The following is a 20,566-nucleotide window of genomic DNA, read 5'->3' as shown; positions in this document are numbered from 1 at the left end:
TATGTTTAGGATTGTCCGTCTGTCCATCCAAGGGTGCAGGTTTCATTTAAAGCCACAGTGTGTAGAAATCATATATTGCATTCAAACAGATGGCGCACTATAGCGCCTCACTGTTTCAAACGCGTATTGCAACAACGGTAGCCGCTGTGTACCAAAAAGCTATGATAACACTGATGAAATGATGTCATCCGATACTTCATGGAGTATTCATTCAGGCTCCTACACAGACACACGCGACGCGAGTTGACAAACCCCCTCCTCACCATGCTGGCTGTGTTTACAATGTAGGACTGTTGGGGCGGATGTAAATTGAAACAAACCAATCACATCTTGTCTTTTGACAACTGACAAGTGGCTCAACCTCACACACCTCATCCCTTGCATCACTGCACCACTGACAGCGGCTAGCGGCGCGGGCCTGTGATTGCATTACCTTTCTCCTTCAGCAGCTCTCTCCACCTGGGAAAGGCTACCCCGATGTTGACCCTCGTTTTTTGAATTCGCTGGTTATGTTGTCTTTTCGATTCCCTTTTGCGCTTTCTTAGCGACGAGGATTCCATCTCCCGTGATGCTGCACATGCATGATCCTGCATTAAACAACTTAACCGCCCAATGTACAAACAAATCCGAAATTCTCCTTTTACGAGAATAAGTCAGATTATTGGTGGAGGTAATAGTACACCAGTGATGACTTATTTATGAATGCAGACATCAATTTTTGCCAATAAACAACTGAAAATGTTACACAATGTCCCTTTAAGGTTTCAATTAACAATGGAAATGTTTTTAATTACATTATAATAAAGGTCCTTTGCTACTTCTATGTTTTTATTATAGGGTGGGGACAAATGCATGTTCTAAATATTTAAGGGTCACCCTGCAAATCTACGCCTGTGCATCCATCTTTCTGTCTGTCTCATTCTCATGAACACGATATCTCAGTAACACCTGTAGGGGGAATGTCCTCAAATGTGGCACAAGCGTCCACTTGGACTCAGCAATGAAGTGATCAGATTTTGGTGACCATGCGTCAAGGTCACTGTGACCTCAAGTACATCTCGTTCTCCTGAATGTGATATCTCAACAAGAACTTGAGGAAGTTTCCCCAAATTTGGCACAAACGTCCGTGAACTGATCAGATTTTGGTGGTCAAAGACCAAGGTCACTGTAACCTCACAAAACATGCTTTGGGCCATAACTCAAGAATTCAAATGCTAATGAAGAAATTTAATACAAATTTAATACAAACTTTTCTGGGCATTAATGAATAGCTCAGGAACAGAATGGAAGATATTTTGTTGGATAGTGAATTGGTGATATTAATCTTGGGTGTCCAATTTGGAGCTGTGGTGATTGTACAGATCTTCTGTGCTGCTGGGTTGAAAAAGTCTGTGACGCATCTATGTTTCGCCAAAAAAATACACTTAATGCATTTTTATTGAATTCTGTCAAAGTCTTTACTATATTTGGGCTATTAGAGGCTGACATGGACTAGAGGCTGACACTTTTTGGGGAATTCTGTGGGTCGTGGGATTTCTGTGGGATTACTGTGTAAAATCCAATATAAACATAAGTTTTGTGATAGCAATAAAGCCTGTTTAAACAGAACTGAAGTAAACCCAGCTGTATCAAAAGGCAGTGCCCTTGTGTAACACAACAGAGTGTTCAAAGCATCACCGTTTCTGTTTTAATAAATGTTTTGCTACATTCTGTTGGGGTTGAATGCAACCAAGGTCAACAAGAGCATGTGGGACAGGGATCATAACAACATTAATTCAATTTTCAATTCAATTTTATTTATAAAGCCCAATATCACAAATCACAATTTGCCTCACAGGGCTTTACAGCATACGACATCCCTCTGTCCTTATGACCCTCACAGCGGATAAGGAAAAACTCCCCAAAAAAAACCCCTTTAACGGGGAAAAAAAAAACGGTAGAAACCTCAGGAAGAGCAACTGAGGAGGGATCCCTCTTCCAGGACGGACAGACGTGCAATAGATGTCGTACAGAACAGATCAGCATAATAAATTAACAGTAATCCATATGACACAATGAGACAGAGAGAGAGAGAGAGAGAGAGAGAGAGAGAGATGCAGGTAATGACAGTAGCTTACAACAACATTAATGAAAGTAATAATATTATAGTTATAGTTCTGGCTACTGTGGTACAATATGTTGAAAGTATGTATTAGTATCAGACAGTATACTTGTGTGACAATAGTCATATGTGTATAATAACAGTAGAAGTATGACTAATGACTAATGATGGCAGCAGCAGCAGGAGGCATCTGGCAGGACCACGGCAGCAGCACAACCACACACGTCACACTGTCCAGGCACCGCTGCGGTATGAGTTATTCTGAGAGACAGTGGAGCACAAAGGCTCCGGAGAAGAAGCCGAGTTAGTGACATCCAGAATGGCCGAGTTAGCAAGATGCAGTAATAGGATGAGAGTGAGAGAGAGAGAGAGAGAGAGAGAGAGAGAGAGGGAGAGAGAGGGAGCCCGGTGTATTATAGGGGGTCCTCCGGCAGACTAGGCCTAAGTCAGCCTAACTAGGGGCTGGTACAGGGCAAGCCTGAGCCAGCCCTAACTATAAGCTTTATCAAAGACCGTAACAGGAAGATGATTCCACAGGAGAGGAGCCTGATAGCTGAAGGCTCTGGCTCCTGATCTGCTTTTGGAGACTTTAGGGACCACGAGTAACCCTGCGTTCTCAGAGCGCAGTGTTCTGGTGGGATAATATGGCACTATGAGCTCTCTAAGATATGACGGAGCTTGACCATTTAGAGCTTTATAAGTTAACAGTAGGATTTTAAATTCAATTCTGGATTTTACAGGGAGCCAGTGCAGAGAAGCTAAAACAGGAGAAATATGATCTCGTTTCTTAGTTCCTGTTAGTACACGTGCTGCTGCATTCTGAATTAGCTGGAGAGTTTTTAAGGACTTACTAGAGCTACCTGATAATAGAGAGTTACAATAATCCAGCCTTGAGGTAACAAAAGCGTGGACCAATTTTTCTGCATCTTTTCGGGTCAGGATAGTCCTAATTTTTCGCAATATTACGCAGATGAAAAAATGCAGTCCGTGAGGTTTGCTTTAAATGAGAATTAAAAGACAAATCTTGATCAAATATTACTCCGAGGTTTCTTACGGTAGTGCTAGAGGCCAGAGCAATGCCATCTAGAGAAACTATGTCATCAGATAAAGAGTCTCTGAGTTGTTTGGGGCCAAGAACAATAACTTCAGTTTTGTCTGAATTTAACATCAGGAAATTGGTGCTCATCCAATTTTTTATGTCTTTAAGGCAGTTATGGAGTTTAGTTAATTGATTACTTTCTTCTGGCTTCATCGATAAATACAACTGTGTATCATCCGCATAACAATGGAAGTTTATAGAGTGATTTCTAATGATGTTACCTAAAGGAAGCATATATAGAGTAAATAGGATTGGTCCGAGCACAGAACCTTGCGGAACTCCAAAACAAACTTTGGTACGTAAGGATGATTCATTACGAACGTCAACAAATTGAAAACGATCAGATAAATAAGATTTAAACCAGCTTAGTGCTGAACCTTTTAGGCCAATTAAGTGATCCAGTCTCTGCAGTAGAATTTGATGGTCAATTGTGTCAAACGCCGCACTAAGATCTAATAAAACAAGAACAGAGACGAGTCCTTTGTCTGAAGCAATCAGAAGGTCATTTGTAATTTTAACTAGAGCTGTCTCAGTGCTATGATGCACTCTAAATCCTGACTGAAATTCCTCAAATAAATTATTATCCTGGAGAAAATCACACAGCTGGTCTGCGACTACTTTCTCAAGGATCTTTGACATAAAGGGAAGATTAGATATTGGTCTATAGTTGGCTAACACCTCTGGATCCAGGGTGGGCTTTTTTAGGAGAGGTTTAATTACAGCTACCTTAAAAGACTGTGGTACATAGCCTGTTAATAGGGATATATTGATCATATCTAATATATGAGTGTTAACTAAAGGAAAGACCTCCTTAAGTAGCCTAGTTGGGATGGGGTCTAAGAGACACGTTGATGATTTAGATGAAGAAATCACTGCGGTCAATTCTTGAAGAGAAATTGGGGAGAAGCAATCTAAATATATATTAGATTCTACAGCTGTGTTTGAGGTTAGATAGGTAGGCCTACCATCCGAGGGCAGGAGGTCATGAATTTTGCCTCTAATAGTTAGAATTTTGTCATTAAAAAAGCTCATAAAATCATTACTGCTAAGGGCTAAAGGAATACAAGGCTCAATAGAGCTTTGACTCTCAGTCAGCCTGGCTACAGTGCTGAAAAGAAACCTGGGGTTGTTCTTGTTTTCTTCTATTAATGCTGAGTAATAGTTTGCTCTGGCATTGCGGAGGCCCCTCTTATAAGTTTTGAGACTGTCTGTCCAGATTAAACGAGATTCTTCCAGTTTGGTTAATCGCCAATTCCTTTCAAATTTTCGCGATATTTGTTTTAACCTACGGGTTTGAGAGTTATACCAAGGAGCAAACTTTCTTTGCTTTGTTAACTTCTTTTTAAGAGGAGCTACAGAGTCGAGCGTTGTTCGCAGCGAGCCTACGGCGCTATCAACAAAATGATCAATTTGGGAGAGGTTAAAGTCGGCACGGGAATCCTCTGTTACTGAAGGTATTGGTATTGAATTTAACGACGAAGTAATCTTTTCCTTAAATTTTGTGACAGCACTATCTGATAAACATCTAGTATAGTAACTGTTGCTAAGTGGCGTGTAATCGAGTAAAAAGAAATCAAAAGTAATCAGATAATGATCTGATAGCAAGGGATTCTGTGGAAAGACTTTTAGGTTATCAATTTCAATTCCATACGTCAGAACTAGATCGAGGGTATGGTTAAAACAGTGAGTGGGTTCATGTACACCCTGACTGAAGCCAATGGAGTCTATTAATGAGATAAACGCGGTAGCCAGGGAGTCATTATCAACGTCGACATGAATGTTAAAATCACCTACAATAATAACTTTATCTGATTTAAGAACTAAACTGGATAAAAACTCTGAGAATTCAGATACAAATTCAGAATACGGGCCAGGAGCACGGTACACTATAACAAATAAAAGTGGCTGCGAGGTTTTCCAGGTCGGATGTAAAACACTAAGAACGAGGCTTTCAAATGAATTATAATCTAGTTTAGGTTTAGGGCTGATTAACAGACTAGAGTTAAAAATGGCTGCAACTCCCCCTCCTCGGCCGCTGCCTCGAGGAATGTGGGTATTATTATGACTGGGAGGAGTGGATTCATTTAGACTAACATATTCATCTTGACACAGCCAGGTTTCAGTGAGACTGAGTAAATCAATATGATTATCTGATATTAATTCGTTTACTAACACTGCTTTAGACGATAGAGACCTGATATTTAACAGTCCGCATTTAATTCTCCTGTTTTGTCTTTCTGTCACAGAAGAGGTTTTAATTTTTATGAGGTTGTTATGCACAACTCCTCTTTGTTTAATTTTAGATTTAAATAATTTAGGTGGTCGGGGGACAGACACCGTTTGTATAAAACTATGAAAACTATGGCTGGGTAACTGAACTAGAAGCTCAGAGAGGCGTTTAGGACTGCAACTCTCTGTCCTGGTCTCAACTCTGGGTTGTCAGGGATTTAAATTACTAATAAAATTTGCCAGGTTCCTAGAAATGAGAGCAGCTCCATCCAAAGTGGGGTGAATGCCGTCTCTCCTAATAAGACCAGGTTTTCCCCAGAAAGTTTGCCAATTATTAACAAAACCCACATCGTTTGCTGGACACCACCTGGACAGGTGATGTAATGTAATGATGTAATGTAATGATGTAATGAGCTAACAATATTAAGTCAGAAGGTATTAGTTCATTTCCACAGAGCAAAGGAAATATATGCCTGTAAGTATGAACACACATGTCGTTTTATACTAGTAAATAAAATGTAACGTTTGCTGAGATTATATTAATGCGATCGAGACGCTGATTTCCGTTATAACATTAATGGTAACTCCCATCATGTGTTGGCATTAAGCCACTGGACTAAGCGCTAGTTATCTGCCCCATGGTGACAGCAGTTAGAATACAAGATGAGACGACGCGTTACGATACGATATGGTACAATATGATATGATGCGATGCAGTGCGATACAATACGATATACTTTCTTGTCCCTGTAGAGAAATTCATCTTGGATTCAGGAGCTGCACAAGTATTGCTACCTTACAATAACAGTTCAGAGGAAATGAAGCATACACCAATAATGGTCAGTAGGTTTTCACTTAGAAAGTATTTGTCTGGGTGCTTGGTGCAAACAATATTTGAAGATTTGAGGAACATAACATGAAAAATATGAAAAAAATGGAAAATTTAACATAACAAATATGTGCAATAATATGCATATAGTTTCAGCTGTTTTGTTAGGAGCTAAGCTATAGTGGATAGTAAATAGTAATATAACTTGAATGCTTATTTCTTTATTATTTAAAAACACAACACAGGAAGGGATTGGGACAAAACAGGAGTCATTCATCCAAGATTGGGACAGGACAGGATTTTTTTATACTCTGCTATGAGATGGGTACAAAGTTTTGGGACAGGAGTGAAAATACAATCCTATGTCCCCCTTTAGTCTGGACAGACATGGATGTAATCTACAAATTGAGTGGTTGGCTGACACACACAACCACAAGGCAGTAGTTCTAGTTTTGGCTTATACTATTCTTTTTATTTTCTCATGTGCCTCTGCAAGGATTTTGTTTTCAGTGTAATAATATCATGAAATGACCCCAACACTTTGGTGCAACAACAGCAAACCCACAAGAGGAAAATAAATTCCCTCATCCTTTCAAGAATGCAAACAGGGCTTTGCTGTTTTGTTTTTTTTTCCCTCCAGTGCTCTTTCAATATCTGTCACCTCTGGCCCTCAGCACAAAGCTCTCCAGTTGCCATGGCGGTGGCTACATTGTCCTTTTAGAACAGAGCTCATTTCTCCAAATGCAGCCGTGAAGTGGATTTAAGCTGCTGAATCTCAATGGGCCACCAACAGTATGGATCCCGAGCTGTGGCCTGCAAATATATGGCGCTAATCTTTAATTAGATGTTGTTAAGATTGCAAATGCAATCCAGTTTCAATTTCATGTGATCATCATTATAAATGCTTAAAAGATTACATTACTGTAAACTGAATCCTGGCGCATATCGAACACAACCTTAATTGATATCAAATTTGAAATATAATAATTTAACACTATGGAATAGCAGGAGTATCCCCGAGGGTAGACTCCACATTTAAGTTTAATCATTTATCGACTTAACTCTTATGTCACTTAATACCAGACACATGAATATTGAAGATGACCCAAAGCAAGCAGCAAATTAGTCCATTTGCTTTATCAAATATCACTTCACCTGCACCTTTAATTGGAGGCTACTAGCCTAAAGGAAAGCCAACTCTGCATCTTGTTCAGCAGAGCACAGAATCCCGCTTTGCTGGAGAAAGTGGTGATTTGTTACTGCATATAAAGCATTTTGGAATATTTATCTAGATTTATCTATAACCTCTTCACTTTTAATATCCAGTTTCGCAGAAAAAAAGTTAGAGCCGAGGCTCTTTTTATGAACAAAACTGGCAATAATCATGAATTTTCCTTCCTGGGTCAGTTATCATATGACCCACCAACGCCCTGTTTATATGGCCAGGGTGGTTCAGAGGATGTGCATCAGTAATTGAGGCTCCACAAGTAAAAAATGTATTACTCATCATTGCTCCCTCCCTTCCTTTCTTGTAAACAGACACCATTTCAGATTTCATGATGGAATATGAATTTCAATAATGCAGTTAAAAGCACCACTGCAATCTGGGCGTTTGTGCCCATTATTGTGACTTTTCTTTCACCCAACAGGTCGTGTACTGGGAAGACGACACCAAGCCTGACACTGTTGGCAAAGTGCGCATATCTGGAAACTTCACGCTGGTTAACATCACAGGGCTAAAAGCGAACACAGTCTACTATCTCTCTGTGGCCGCTTTCAATACAGCTGGCCCCGGGCCACAGTCGGCACCCATCAACGCCACCACAAAGAAACCACGTGAGTCCGTCCCTGAGGGGCATTGAAATCATTTCCAAATGGTCCTCGTTCATGAACCTTGTCAGCCCCTCTCTGATGACGTTGTACTGCCCTCAGCATGACAGGCGTAGCATTTCTGCAGCTTTGTTGGTTGTGCTCATAAAATTCAATGTGACAAGGGAACTTTCCATTTACCTTGGGAAAAAAAAAAACTGTAATCACTGGGTTGAGTGGAACGTAAAGGCACTGACAATTTAGGTATTTAGAATGGACAAGTGATGTTAAAACTAATCCAGAAGACTGCTGTGTAAGCTAGATTCTTGAAATTTAGGGATGAATGTTTGCAGACATCCTGTTATATGCTTCCTGACACCAGGATTCTGATCTCTTTTTCATTTCCTGTGGCAGAGATTTACTACCAGTGGCCATACAGTACTTGATGCTACAATTTTATTTGAAAAATTAGTGAGTAGTGGCCCTGAAAGCTCTATGCCAGGAATACTCAACTTGCTTTTCCCAGGGGCCACCTAATAAACAAAAATATTTATCAGTATATCTAATAAAAGTATTGCCTATTTTCAACCTTTAAACATTTGCCGTCCTCACTCATGTTTGCAAGAGGCATATCTGGTGAGAGCAGACCCGCACAGGTCATGTGTACTCATTTGGGGCTTAACCTCTGGCCTCTGTCAGGGGGATCTGGGTGATCTTTCCTGACACTTTTTTTTTCTTTCAAGAAGCTCAGTTTTGCATTTTGGCTTTTTTTATTTGTTTGTTTTTTGCATTTTCACAATCAAAGTACAAAAAAAAATGCCATTGTCAATCACTTTATTTTAACCGCGAAACAGAAAATGGTCAGGGGGCACCCTATTGCAACAGTACTTGACAATACACTTTTATTTGGGGAAAACAGTGGAAATAATATGCCGGCCCTGAAAGCTTTATGCCAGGGTTACCAGGAGACCAGGAGCCAGTTAATAGACATCATAGACATAATTTTTTCCATGTGTACTCAGGGGCGTTTGTGGGATTTGAGGACATTTGGGGCTTAACCTGGGCCTCTGTCAGGGGCTCTGAGAGATCCTCCCCTGCCTTTTTTTTTTTTTTTTTTTAAGAAGCTCTTTTTCTCTGTTTTGCATTCTGTTACCTTTTTTACATTCAAAGCACAAAAAAATCTCATAAATAATCAGTTTGTTTTTATTCTGAATTCAAAAATAGTCAGCGGCTCACCCAGCAATCAAGCGATTTTGCCCACAGGCCTCAAGTTGAATATGACTGCTCTACGTACCGCAATGTGAGAAAACTGCAAAAACAGTATTTGACAATACACTTTTATTTATTTGAGAAAATAGTGAGAATTCTGTGGCGGCCCTGAAAGCCTTATGCCAGGGATACTGAACTTGCTTTGCTCAGGGGTCACTTTTACAAAATAACAGGAGGCCAAGGCCTGTAATAGACATCATAGACATAGACATCATTTTTATGAATATGTATAATAAATGAATTGCCTCTTTTCAATCTTTTGACATTGCTGTCATCACTCATCTTTGCAAGAGACAAATCCAGTCGTAGCAGCCCTACACAGGTCGTGCGTGCAGGAACCTTTCTGGAATATAAGGACATTTGCAGCTTAGCTTAACCTATGACAGGGGGGGATCTTTCCTTTGCACTTTTTTTGATACATGAGCTTTTTTATGTACTCTGGCACCTTATTTACATTCAAAGCACAAAAAAAGAAATCCCAAGGTGAACAAATGTATTTTCATTGTGAATTACAAAATGGTCGACGAGCCACCCTATTGTGAGCCAAATTTGGCCCATGGGCCTTAAGTTGAATGTCCATGCTCTATGCACTGCATGCAAAAAAACTGCAAACATACACAACATCCAATTACATCAAAACACAGCAAAAACAGAAAACACAACCAAATAACAAAACACACTGTGTTTTCTGTTTTTGCTGCATTGCTGTGTTTGGTTTTGTTTCTAACTGAGCCACGCCTGTTTGTGTGCTGTGCGTATGACGTTAGATTGGTGAAGGTGTTTTATTTTTTCCATGTTGCAATATGTTGAGTTCTCAGGGCCACCGTAGAATTCGCTCTGTCTTAATTAGTGATGGTGGTCTGCTGCAGCCTCAATTTATTGCTCAGTCTCATGGAGTTTTTTTAATATCAAATCTTTCCAAGTGGAACAACTGTATAGAGCAGGAATCTGCAAATTGTTCTATATGCAGGCACTGATTTAGAAAAATAACCACAGGAGATAATTGTGCAGAGTGTCTTGTAGTATATCCTTACCTCTGTTTCTTTTTCCAGCTCCAGATCGGGCTCCGCTCAACATACAATGGACCATGATTGGCTCCACACTCACACTGCACTGGGATCCTGTAGTAGCTATGGAGACAGAGTCAAAGGTTACTGGATATTTGGTAGGTCCCAGTTCACTGCAAACCTCTGATTTATCTCCACAATCAGGGATGACGGGTTTTGCATTAGCTCATTTTTCCTCGTCACCCTCCCCTGCCGCAGGTGCTGCTGAAGAGACATCGCTATAACGACATCAACACTATCTTGACCAACAAAACCACTGTGGAGCTCAGCCTCTCCGCCAATGACAACTATCTTATTCAGATCAAGGCCATGAGTGAAGGTGGTGAAGGTGTGGGCAGTGAACCCATCCACATCCATAAATTAAGTGAGTCTACCATTGTTTTCTTTCCTCTTTCACATCATCTCCTTTTTGACCACTGATAAAACTTAAGTGAGGATTCAATAATTCAGAGAGAACATTTAATTTGGCCTTGCCGCATCCCTTTCCAACCATGTGTAATAGACTTATTTCGAGTGCGAGAAAAGCGACCTTTTTAGAAATGCGTGCGCGGTGTCATCCATCTCTGCCATTGGGTTATTATTCCTTGTTGACTGGCTGCACAGCACTGCAGCATATAAAGCAGTTCAGTGCTCCCATCCTGCTGCTGTGCAAAATTGTGAGGCGGCTCAGTTTGCCGCGCTCCTCTTTGATGTGATACGAACTTTATCTTCCCAGGATACTTAAATAGCCTCTCCTGTTGAAAGCCAGTAATAATGTAGATATGGAAAAAATTCAGAGTTGGCTTTTGATTTATGATGACTTGTCAGAAATTTAGGGGATAGCACAGCGGAGTGCAGGGTTTGTTCTTTGGATTTGAGGGGGATTTCTGGTTCCTCACGAGCTGCTCTGCTGATTTCGGTTGCAGGCATGGGGGCGCGGGGCTCGGGAGCGATCCGCCTCAGTCCATTGTACCTCTCTGCAGTCCTCATCAGCGCGCTGCTCTGCTCCGCCTGGTGATGTCTAATCGGAGCCCACGGAGCACCCTCCCTCCCCCTCCATCCCTTCAGTCAGCCTGGTCGCTGGACTGGCACAAGGCCCAGGCTTCAGTGGCAGGACTGGGAAAGACTGGAAAGGACTGGACTCCGCCAAACTCTTAAAGGGACCACGCCACTTTCTTTTGAATGGCCATCAGATAGAGAGACGTGATAATTTGCGTGCATGATATCTTTCAGTATTTTTTCCAGCGTCATAAGTGCCACCATGCTCTAGGTTTCATTTTAGAGGTTATGATGTCTACATGACTTATCTTCTTAGTATCTTTGGAGATACTAATGCCTTAAAATCCATTTTACACATACAGTCCGTACCAAAGTAGGTGACAGAGGCTGCTTGCTTTATGGTTTCTTTAACCCTTTATACATTCTTTTTGCAAAAAAAATGCATTCACAAGAATTTATCTTCTCCAGGTCAACCTCTCACAAATGATTAACCTAAATCCATTGGTTTCATTCATATTTTATCATCTCAAAAATCTTAAACTAGTTCTGCTGACAGAACATTAGTTAATATCTCTGTCACGTTTATAGCAGCTTTTGCCAAAATAAATGTCCATTGCAGACTTAAAGGAACATAATGTAAGATTTTGGGGGATTTAGTGGCATTTAGTGAGGTGGAGCTAAAACTCCTCCTGGTTAGAATTCTTTTAGTGTTCATTGTTCAGAAGGTTTTTACCAGGAGCCAAATGATCCTCAGAGGTCTCTTACAGTAGATCAAGTTAATAACAATGGTAAAAACACTGAATGAAGCAGTTTCACATCGGAAATCTGTCATGCACTGGCATGTCGCAGACATGCCCAGCACCTACCATTGTGTGCTTATTTATTTTCTCTGATAACTTCATGTTTGCTCACCTTATATGTGATTCAGATGTGTAGGAGGTTATATCCAGGAGCCAAATTGTCCGCAAAGGTCTCCTCCTCTCCAAATCAAACAAACCCGGTGATTTAAACCGGTAAAAACACTCAATAAACCACTTTACAATTAAAAAATACAGTATTTTTCTGATGCTGCCTGTCGCAGTGGGGCTGCACACTATGGAGTCTGACAAGAAAATGAAAATGGTTTTATCTAAACCCAGTGTTTGGTTTGTCCATTCTGGGCTCCTGTAGAAACATGGCATAACATGGACATATCCATAGACAAGGACCTTCTCCCTGTGCAGATATAAACAGCTCATTCTAAGGTAACCAAAACACAATGACTCTTATTTTCAGGTGATTATACACTCAAGAAAACATACTTACTATTATATTCAATTTCTGCCAATATATCCCCCTAAATCCTACATACTGGACCTTTAAATATTCTTCCAGGCTCTGACAGATATATAAAAGATGCATAGCAAATTGATAAACTGTGCCTCAAACCCACTTATCTCTACATACTGAAATAATATTAGGTCTGTTGGACAGCCATAGTCTCCTGAGCTTAAGGCCCTCTCTACAATACTCTGATAGATCTTGGCATTTTGCCATCTCGTGCTCCTCTAAATAATAAATGCCCATCACACTCTGCATTCTCAGTCTAGCTAAAAACCCAGGATTGCAGAAAATAGAGACATGTGGTATCACTATGTCAAGCAGATCCCATGTGTACCTCTCCGTTTAGAGGACCTGTGTTCTAGATACGTATATCATATCACAGAATATGTACCATCTACACCCCAGATGACCAGCCGCCCTAGTGCACAATGGACTACAGGATAACAGTGCCTTCACTAGAGCTCACTCAGATTTCTTTTCTTTCCTTTTCAAATAGCTTAGGGGAAAGATTCATGTTGCAGAAGAGGCGTTGTTTGCTTTTCTTTCCGAGGAAGTTAGGAAGGACAGGAAACTCAGAATGTAGAGGGTGCCCATTATTGAAAAGGCTATGTTGATTAAATTTTCATTGAGACAAGTCACCTGAGAGGTTACCTAAGACAAAAAGGGTTGGAAGCTTTAGGAAAGCTGCGATAGATTGAGATATATGGCGGAAATTTTGGTCCCAGTATTTATGGTCTGTGGTATAATAAATGTATGACTCCATCCGAAGCATAATTTATGGGCTATTAAGGCATCAGAATAATTGATGCCAATACCGCAGTGAAAGAGCCCTGACTGGAAATGGAGCGAAAGGCATGGCTGTCATTTTCCCCCCGCCCCATCACCATCTATTGGACATATACCAGACTGAACAGTAACAAAAGAACATTGCTACTCTGCTGAGGCAGCTACTTTTCACGCCCTTTTATCATGTGGATGAGTCTGTCAGAAGCCACCCAAGAAAGAGCCGAGGTGCGATTACTGGGGTCCTTACAATGTTCATGTGGATGTGGAAGGATACAGTCAACTGAACTGCTACACATTACTGTGCCTTTGCCGAACATGGGGCTGTGTACGGTCATTAGTTCGGAGGCTGTCGTCGCTGTCTGTATTTTGCACTCTCTTCCCCCCACTTCCCCAAAGTCGAATGAAAGCACAAGGAATTGATGCAAGGTGACTGGATGTCCTCACTTAGCCATCTGAACAGGTGTGCAGACCCCAGAGGCCTCGTAAAAAGTCCAAACAGCCGACATAATCAGGCTGTCCTATCTGCTCCTTGACTGGTTTCATAAAGCTCTGTGCTCTTTGATTAGACTGCTGCAGACCAGTCAATGGGATATTGATTTTCCTGCCCCATTATTACAGCTGTCACAATTCAGCTGCTTGATTGACTGATGGTTGCGTTCTTATTGCACGCGTTCTGTTGTGTTACAGTCAATGAGGTTTCAGAAACTCCCTATCAGACAATTTCAAAGGCATTTTTTTTTTCTGTTGTGTTTTGGTTTACTTTTACTAGAAATTTCACTGTATTTGCTCAATTTTTCACAGATTTTACAAGTATTTTGTAGTGTAGTGTTAGATTGTGCTTTTGAATTGGAGCAGTGACCTGAAATCGATTGGCTGGTTGATTTTTTTTTTTGAGTTGCGTGTCCAAGTACTACTGTATCTTTTTAAGAGCCCAGTCACACCAGCATTTAAAAATGATAAAATTTCATGGAATAATCAGTTCATTTCAATGGAAATGCTGCGATTTGCAGATGAACTTATGAGGCGAGGAAATGCTGCCTTCAAATTGGGTTGTATTTACTGTGATAAGGAGAAAAGTCAATATGAATGCCCTCCTCTTGTAGTTTATTCTTAAGGCTCCAAGTTCACAAGTTGTGACATTTTTGCCGAAGTTTTTAAAAATGGCGGAGGCCATGAAAGTTCATTTATCAATAATATTTTGTAATTTTAGTCATTAGGGTTTTTTGTCATGTCTGAGGAAAATGTTGATATTTCCAATGAAATTTCCAACATCCATGTTGCCGTTGCCTAGCAATGGTGCTTTCTTGACTTAACCACTTTAATACCAAGTATATCGTGCACATGGCTTCCTATAAGCTATATAGATCCATTTGAAGGCAGCATAAATGTGTGTAAATTTCCACTTTGGTAAACTTTTTTGTGCCGTTAACCATTAACAAACTGTCTTGACCAACAGGATAATTCAAAATGGAGGAAGCTAACATAGCTTATTTGCTGTGTTGCTTTAACCACTTTCATTGAACCCCATTAAACAGTAGGTTATAGCCTGCTCCACAAAAGAAGCAAGGTTTTTAGAGAAGTTATGAGACAGGTTTTGATGGTTCAAATATGTCTATGGAATAGGCTAAACTGTGTAAACTTAAATGTCCTGTTATCGACCAAACTAATGAGCTTGCTAACTGGCATTGAGCAAGCTACTTAGGTTGGAGAATTTATTTCTTTTAAGGATAGAAAACAAAGAACAAAAAGACAGACTAGCACTAGCATGATCCCAGCTGTCTAATACATTTAGCCATTAGCTCGACAGCTATAGTAGTTCACAACACACTAGCCCTGTGAGTGTTCACTATGTCACCAAGCTTCTAGCAATGCCTGTTTAACAAAGACGTGCATATGAATATCACTGTGCCACTTTCTGGTGTGACCGGGCCTCAAAGCAGCTTGTGTGTGCAAATACTTGATCCAAGTGGTGTTAATATTTTTTGTTAATCCAAATAAGGTAACCTCATTGCAAAATGGCAGACTCATAGGTCATTAATTTACAGTGCTTCAATGTGTGGCAGTTTCTCAGAGCTTTCTTATTATTTACATAGTTGTAATTCAGCCTAATGTTTCTTACCTCTGCTCACAGAAGAAAACAAATATATTGTTTCTGGCCTTGTGCTTTAATAAATACTACAAAGTACAATCTAAAGGAAGTGATCAGAGCCATCAGCTGAAATGGTTGAACTGCATTGATCATAGAACAACAACATATCTATTTATATCCACAAGGTCTGTTTGGTTAGATTGGTTTCTGTGCTGTTGTCGCTAGAAAGGAGTGTACCTGGTGCAGTGTAAATAGCTTGCATATATTTTTTAAACATGGCCATCAAAGACAACCTTACTGCTTTTATATAGTGTGTTCCCCGACCTTAATACTGGTGTATTAATCAATGATCTCTGTGAGATGCTGACATGTAGAATGGCATTTTCATATTGAAAAGTAACTGTTTTGTCTTGTATACTAAAATTGTGCATGTTAATCATTGTTTGTGAATTTGTGTTGGATTTTTTTCTAAAACTATAACTTAATAAAAATGTTTATTCCAGCCAGTGGGCTGTTCTCCTGCGTCTGCCTCACACACCAACAGCTTTCACAAATTGATAGAAACATAGAAAACCTGGGGCCAGAAAGTATTTTTACAGTTAGGAGGGATGGTTAGTGTCTGGATCTCTGGGCAAATGATGAAGCTGATAAAGCAGTTTGCTGTGTGCACTGTACTTAATTCTGAATTTGTAGGCAACAGGGTACATAGTGTTTGGAACAGCAAGTCCTCCAACCCAGACAACAACAAAGGTCAAATCATCCTACCTCTGAATACAACCCAGTTCCTTAACAGGCGCACCTACTGGCAGACAACAGACATATATGACTCTTGTAAGAGTTGCAGAGTAAGGTGACAAAATTCCTTGGTTAGATTTAGAAAAGATATATATATATATATATATCATCACTTGTCACTCATGTGACATACATCACGTGACATACTTCGACAATCAACAGACTGGCAATACGTCATCCAGAGTAGGGGCCCATCTCCATGCCCTCTTTTGGGGGAAAACAATCCAGTATTCTGTGTAGACTGCAACAGCATACACAGACAAAGTTTAAACATGTCTCCAAATTTCTCCTTGAAACAAAGCAGTTGGTATTAATAGCACTATGCTGATGAGTTGCTGTGTATTTGGTTGCACCAACAATAAATCCCAAAACGCTGATCTCCAATTTGTTTCCTGCCATGTCCTAAAAACAGATAGAAGATAGAAGGGCTCTGGCTCCAAGCTATAGACCAGCCCTGTGTTCCCATTTGGGATAAAGCAACATGCTGTAAAAAGGAGAGAAGCAGAAAATGCAGAAAGGCTGTTGTGTAGTGGATCGACCAAGGAGATTTGAGGGACATTTAAGAAATGTGATTAATTACTGTCAGAAATAAATAAATGATGCTGGTGACAATTAACACTGAGCACGGTTACATGCGAACAATAATCAGATAACTGGGAATAATCAGATAATGGTAATAATCCGATTTGGCGTGTTTACGTGCACTTCAATAATCTGACAATCAGAAAAACCTTGTTTACATGATTCAGTCCTTTAGTTGGATTTCTCCCCAAGTACAGGACATAAAACTCAAACATCCTGTTACAGTAGCTATTCATATCCTTGAAAAACCTCGAAAAGTATGCAAATCATATATTTGCAAAATAAAGCACTCATCATGCTGACAGCTTATATTCTTACAGTACTGTTTGTTTTTATCATTAACAAATACATGTGAGAGCATTTTAATGTGTAGTTTATCAATGTGGAGCCAATTTTACATACTTTGGGTAGATTCGGAGTAAAAGTACTGCAAAGTGCAATATACAAGTGTATTGTATATAAACTTGTCACACAAAGTGCATAACATATAAGTAAGATAAAATAAAAGTGACAATTTAAACACTGAGAATATAAAAATATATTATTTTATGTAAAATCTTTATCTGAAAGGAAACAAAAGCTGTCAGATTAACGTAGTGGAGTAGAAAGTACAATATTTCCCTCTAAAATGTAGTGGAGTGGGAGTATAAAATAGCAAAACCCGAAAGAAACCAGATTAAAGGGTATACATGCACCGAATAATCTGACTATTGGGGAAGAAGCTAGGTGTGTTTATCTGATTTCTCATAATCAGATAATGGCTTTTATCTGATAAAGCCTATCAAATTATGCTGTTTACATGACCACTTGAATAATCAGGTAACTCCAGAAATCAGATAATGATCGGTTTATTAGTGTGCATGTAAACGCGCTCAATGATGAATGGATTACCAACTTTAGTTTGAGTGGGAGGCTGCTGTAAAACAGTCATACAGAAATGCTACAGCAGCATCACACTGCTATCTCTAACTAAATCTCAGCATATACCAAACACTTGGAATTAACAGGCTGGTTATTAACAGACAACTCTGAGCTGGTCAATGAAACATGGAGAGATGTCCGCATCAACAATACTGGGCCACTGTGTTGGGTCATTAATGAATATGGACAACTGAAGGGACATGATGGTAAACAAGCTTAATTTATTCAGGTATCGTGAACACAGCAAGGTTGCACAACAACTGTGGTCGTATTCTGGAGAAGGACAGTCTTGTTTGGAAACAGAAATTTCTTGCCTGTAATGTAATCATAAGATAGTTTTAGTGAAAGTAATAACATCATTTCACTGCTAAAAGGCAAATGGTGATGTTGAATTATCATCCAGCCATAATTTAAAGTCAAGGAAAAAGTCCAAGAGTCAGTGAAGCTGGAGACCAGAGCAGGTTCTAAGGGTATAAAAACTGACACCAACTTAAGACTAAAGCAATGATAAAAGGGTTTCTTAAGGATAAATGGAGACATAGATCTATTTGCAGGAACTATGTGCCCCGGAGCATCCAATTATGTATGGAAGCTGACCGCTTAATGCATGCAGGTTTGAGCATGACAACATACAGGTAGAAATTACACCTAGTATCAATAATATGACCCCTTTCTAAGCACTATATACTGCATTTTAAAGTAGTGCATTAGAAGACCTATAGATCTATAGACCGTAGCTGTTGAATTATTCATAACAGTTAATTGCCAGGGCTTTAGACATATCAAGTGAAATCCAGTGTATAAATGAGATGTATTAGGCAAACTTTAACGTTAATGGTGACATCATAGCAGTGCTAAAGGTGCCACCGTCCATAATCCGAGGGAGGAATTGCAAAAAGCCTCCGCTTGTGGGATTCACACATCAGTGGCAAGCAGACTTTTTTTAGTCAGTAAGATCCAAACAGGATTACTTTATGCCACAGCAGTTTGTAGAGCAAAGGAGTGTTTCAGAATATAATCACCCGATTCATCAAAGGACAGCTTTGCAACGCTTTCTCCACTGTGCATTTTACCCATCATTAGCCTCACACAGGCACAGTATCTGTGAAGAATAGATGTTTCTTTATTTCTGACCAGAGGTCGTCTCTAAGTAATATACAAGCTGCCTGATTCGAACTTGTGATTATATGTCAGAAAAGGTTGCTTATTTGCTTTCACCCCTTGTTGGCCTCCCTGTTCGGTTTTTACAGTGTCTTTGAAGAGATGCAATCTATTATGCATGCAAATGATCAACACTGAATGTCCTGTTGTAATGAGAGATATATGAAAGCGTCTCTTTAAAGCACCACTGTTCATGCTCTTGTGGTCTATTCTAGTTTTGGAAAGCGATACTTCCTTCAGTGTGGGGATTTTTTTTTTTTTAAATGATGACAAGCACAACAGGAGGGCTGCTTCATAAGTTCCACAGAATACTCACATTAAAGCATTTCAAAATTAAAGTTCACTTAATGTTTTCCTTACAAAATGTAGCAGCAGTAATTGCTCTGCAGCAGCGGTGTAGGCATGATCCGCTTATTGTGAGATGTTTGCAGTGTACACTTATTACATTTGAGATGTTTATGCATAACTTGAGGTCACTTCATACTTTCTTATTTAGCCCATTTCTAATACAATATGTGTATCTGGGATTTACAGTTATAGTTTTATAATTATAAGTGGTTCTGGTCTTTTCAAACAGAACCACTGATGTGTGGTGCAAACTAAATGTGTATATAAATAATAAAAGTCTGCTTTTTTCATTTCAGTTATCTCACCAGTTTATCCTACCCAGAAATGTTTCATTTTTCATGAACATCAAAAGACTCTAACCTTCGTCCAATGCAATCACTGCTGTATTTAAAGGATTAAATAGATGGATGAAAATGGAAAAATATCAAAGCAATTCATCCTTGACACAAGCTGTCAAGTCCATCACCTCTTCTAAATTGCTAGAAAACAAGATACATTTAATTAAAAAATTATATTAATGCAAGGAACACTTTGTTTATTCACCTTCTTGCCATGAGCTGGAAGATTGATTCTGCAATAAAAAGCTGTGACCAGGAGGTTGTAAGCAAGTAAGTATACAAAATGTCTCAAAACCTCAAATACTTCATGTGGGCCTGAACGACACATAGTGTGTCCAAATTCACACCTGTTCTTCTCTATGGACTTTCTCCATGACCGTTGAAGCCATGCATATCACGTGAAACAGCGGAACTATAGCTTTTTGACAAGACCAAACTGTCGGTAGTCGAATGTTTTCACAGTGAAAAAAACATGATAAAGTTACACTAAAATGATGTATAACAGAGCTTTCATACAGCTTTGCACACACATTACTCTTGGATGGATTACTCGCGAACGCAGGCTTGCACAGAAATGCCACGCATATCACATGAAAGCGCAGGAGCAGAGCTTTCCAGTGATACCACACATCATTGTGCTGTCATCCCATCACGCTGTAAATCCAGATCGATTGTCTACAAAATAAAAACCTGACGAATTTCTTTACAATCCATTATACAGATCTTGTTATCCGTCACTTCATATAGTGAGGAATATTGTATCTTACCACGTCTTAGGCTTGTGTGTGTTTCTCCCTGTCTATCCACATTTGTAGTCCTGCTTTCAAGATGCAAATATCTCC

General features: G+C 39.7%; 1 protein-coding gene across 1 annotated transcript in view; it reads left to right on the top strand.

Moving 5' to 3' along the window:
• Positions 1-16,081, top strand: part of cntn3b (contactin 3b) — a 79,379-nt gene extending 63,298 nt beyond the window's left edge. Inside the window, exons 20-23 of the mRNA XM_033626995.2 lie at positions 7,908-8,094; positions 10,389-10,501; positions 10,602-10,767; positions 11,309-16,081. Coding sequence (XP_033482886.1) covers positions 7,908-8,094; positions 10,389-10,501; positions 10,602-10,767; positions 11,309-11,400 — 558 coding nt within the window. The 3' untranslated portion in view covers positions 11,401-16,081. The remainder of the gene's footprint in view (positions 1-7,907; positions 8,095-10,388; positions 10,502-10,601; positions 10,768-11,308) is intronic.
• The last annotated feature ends 4,485 nt before the right edge of the window (positions 16,082-20,566 follow it).

Source organism: Epinephelus lanceolatus, chromosome 1 (genome assembly GCF_041903045.1).
Source record: "Epinephelus lanceolatus isolate andai-2023 chromosome 1, ASM4190304v1, whole genome shotgun sequence".
Taxonomy (NCBI): Eukaryota; Metazoa; Chordata; class Actinopteri; order Perciformes; family Serranidae; genus Epinephelus; species Epinephelus lanceolatus.
This window is presented reverse-complemented; position numbering and strand designations above follow the sequence as displayed.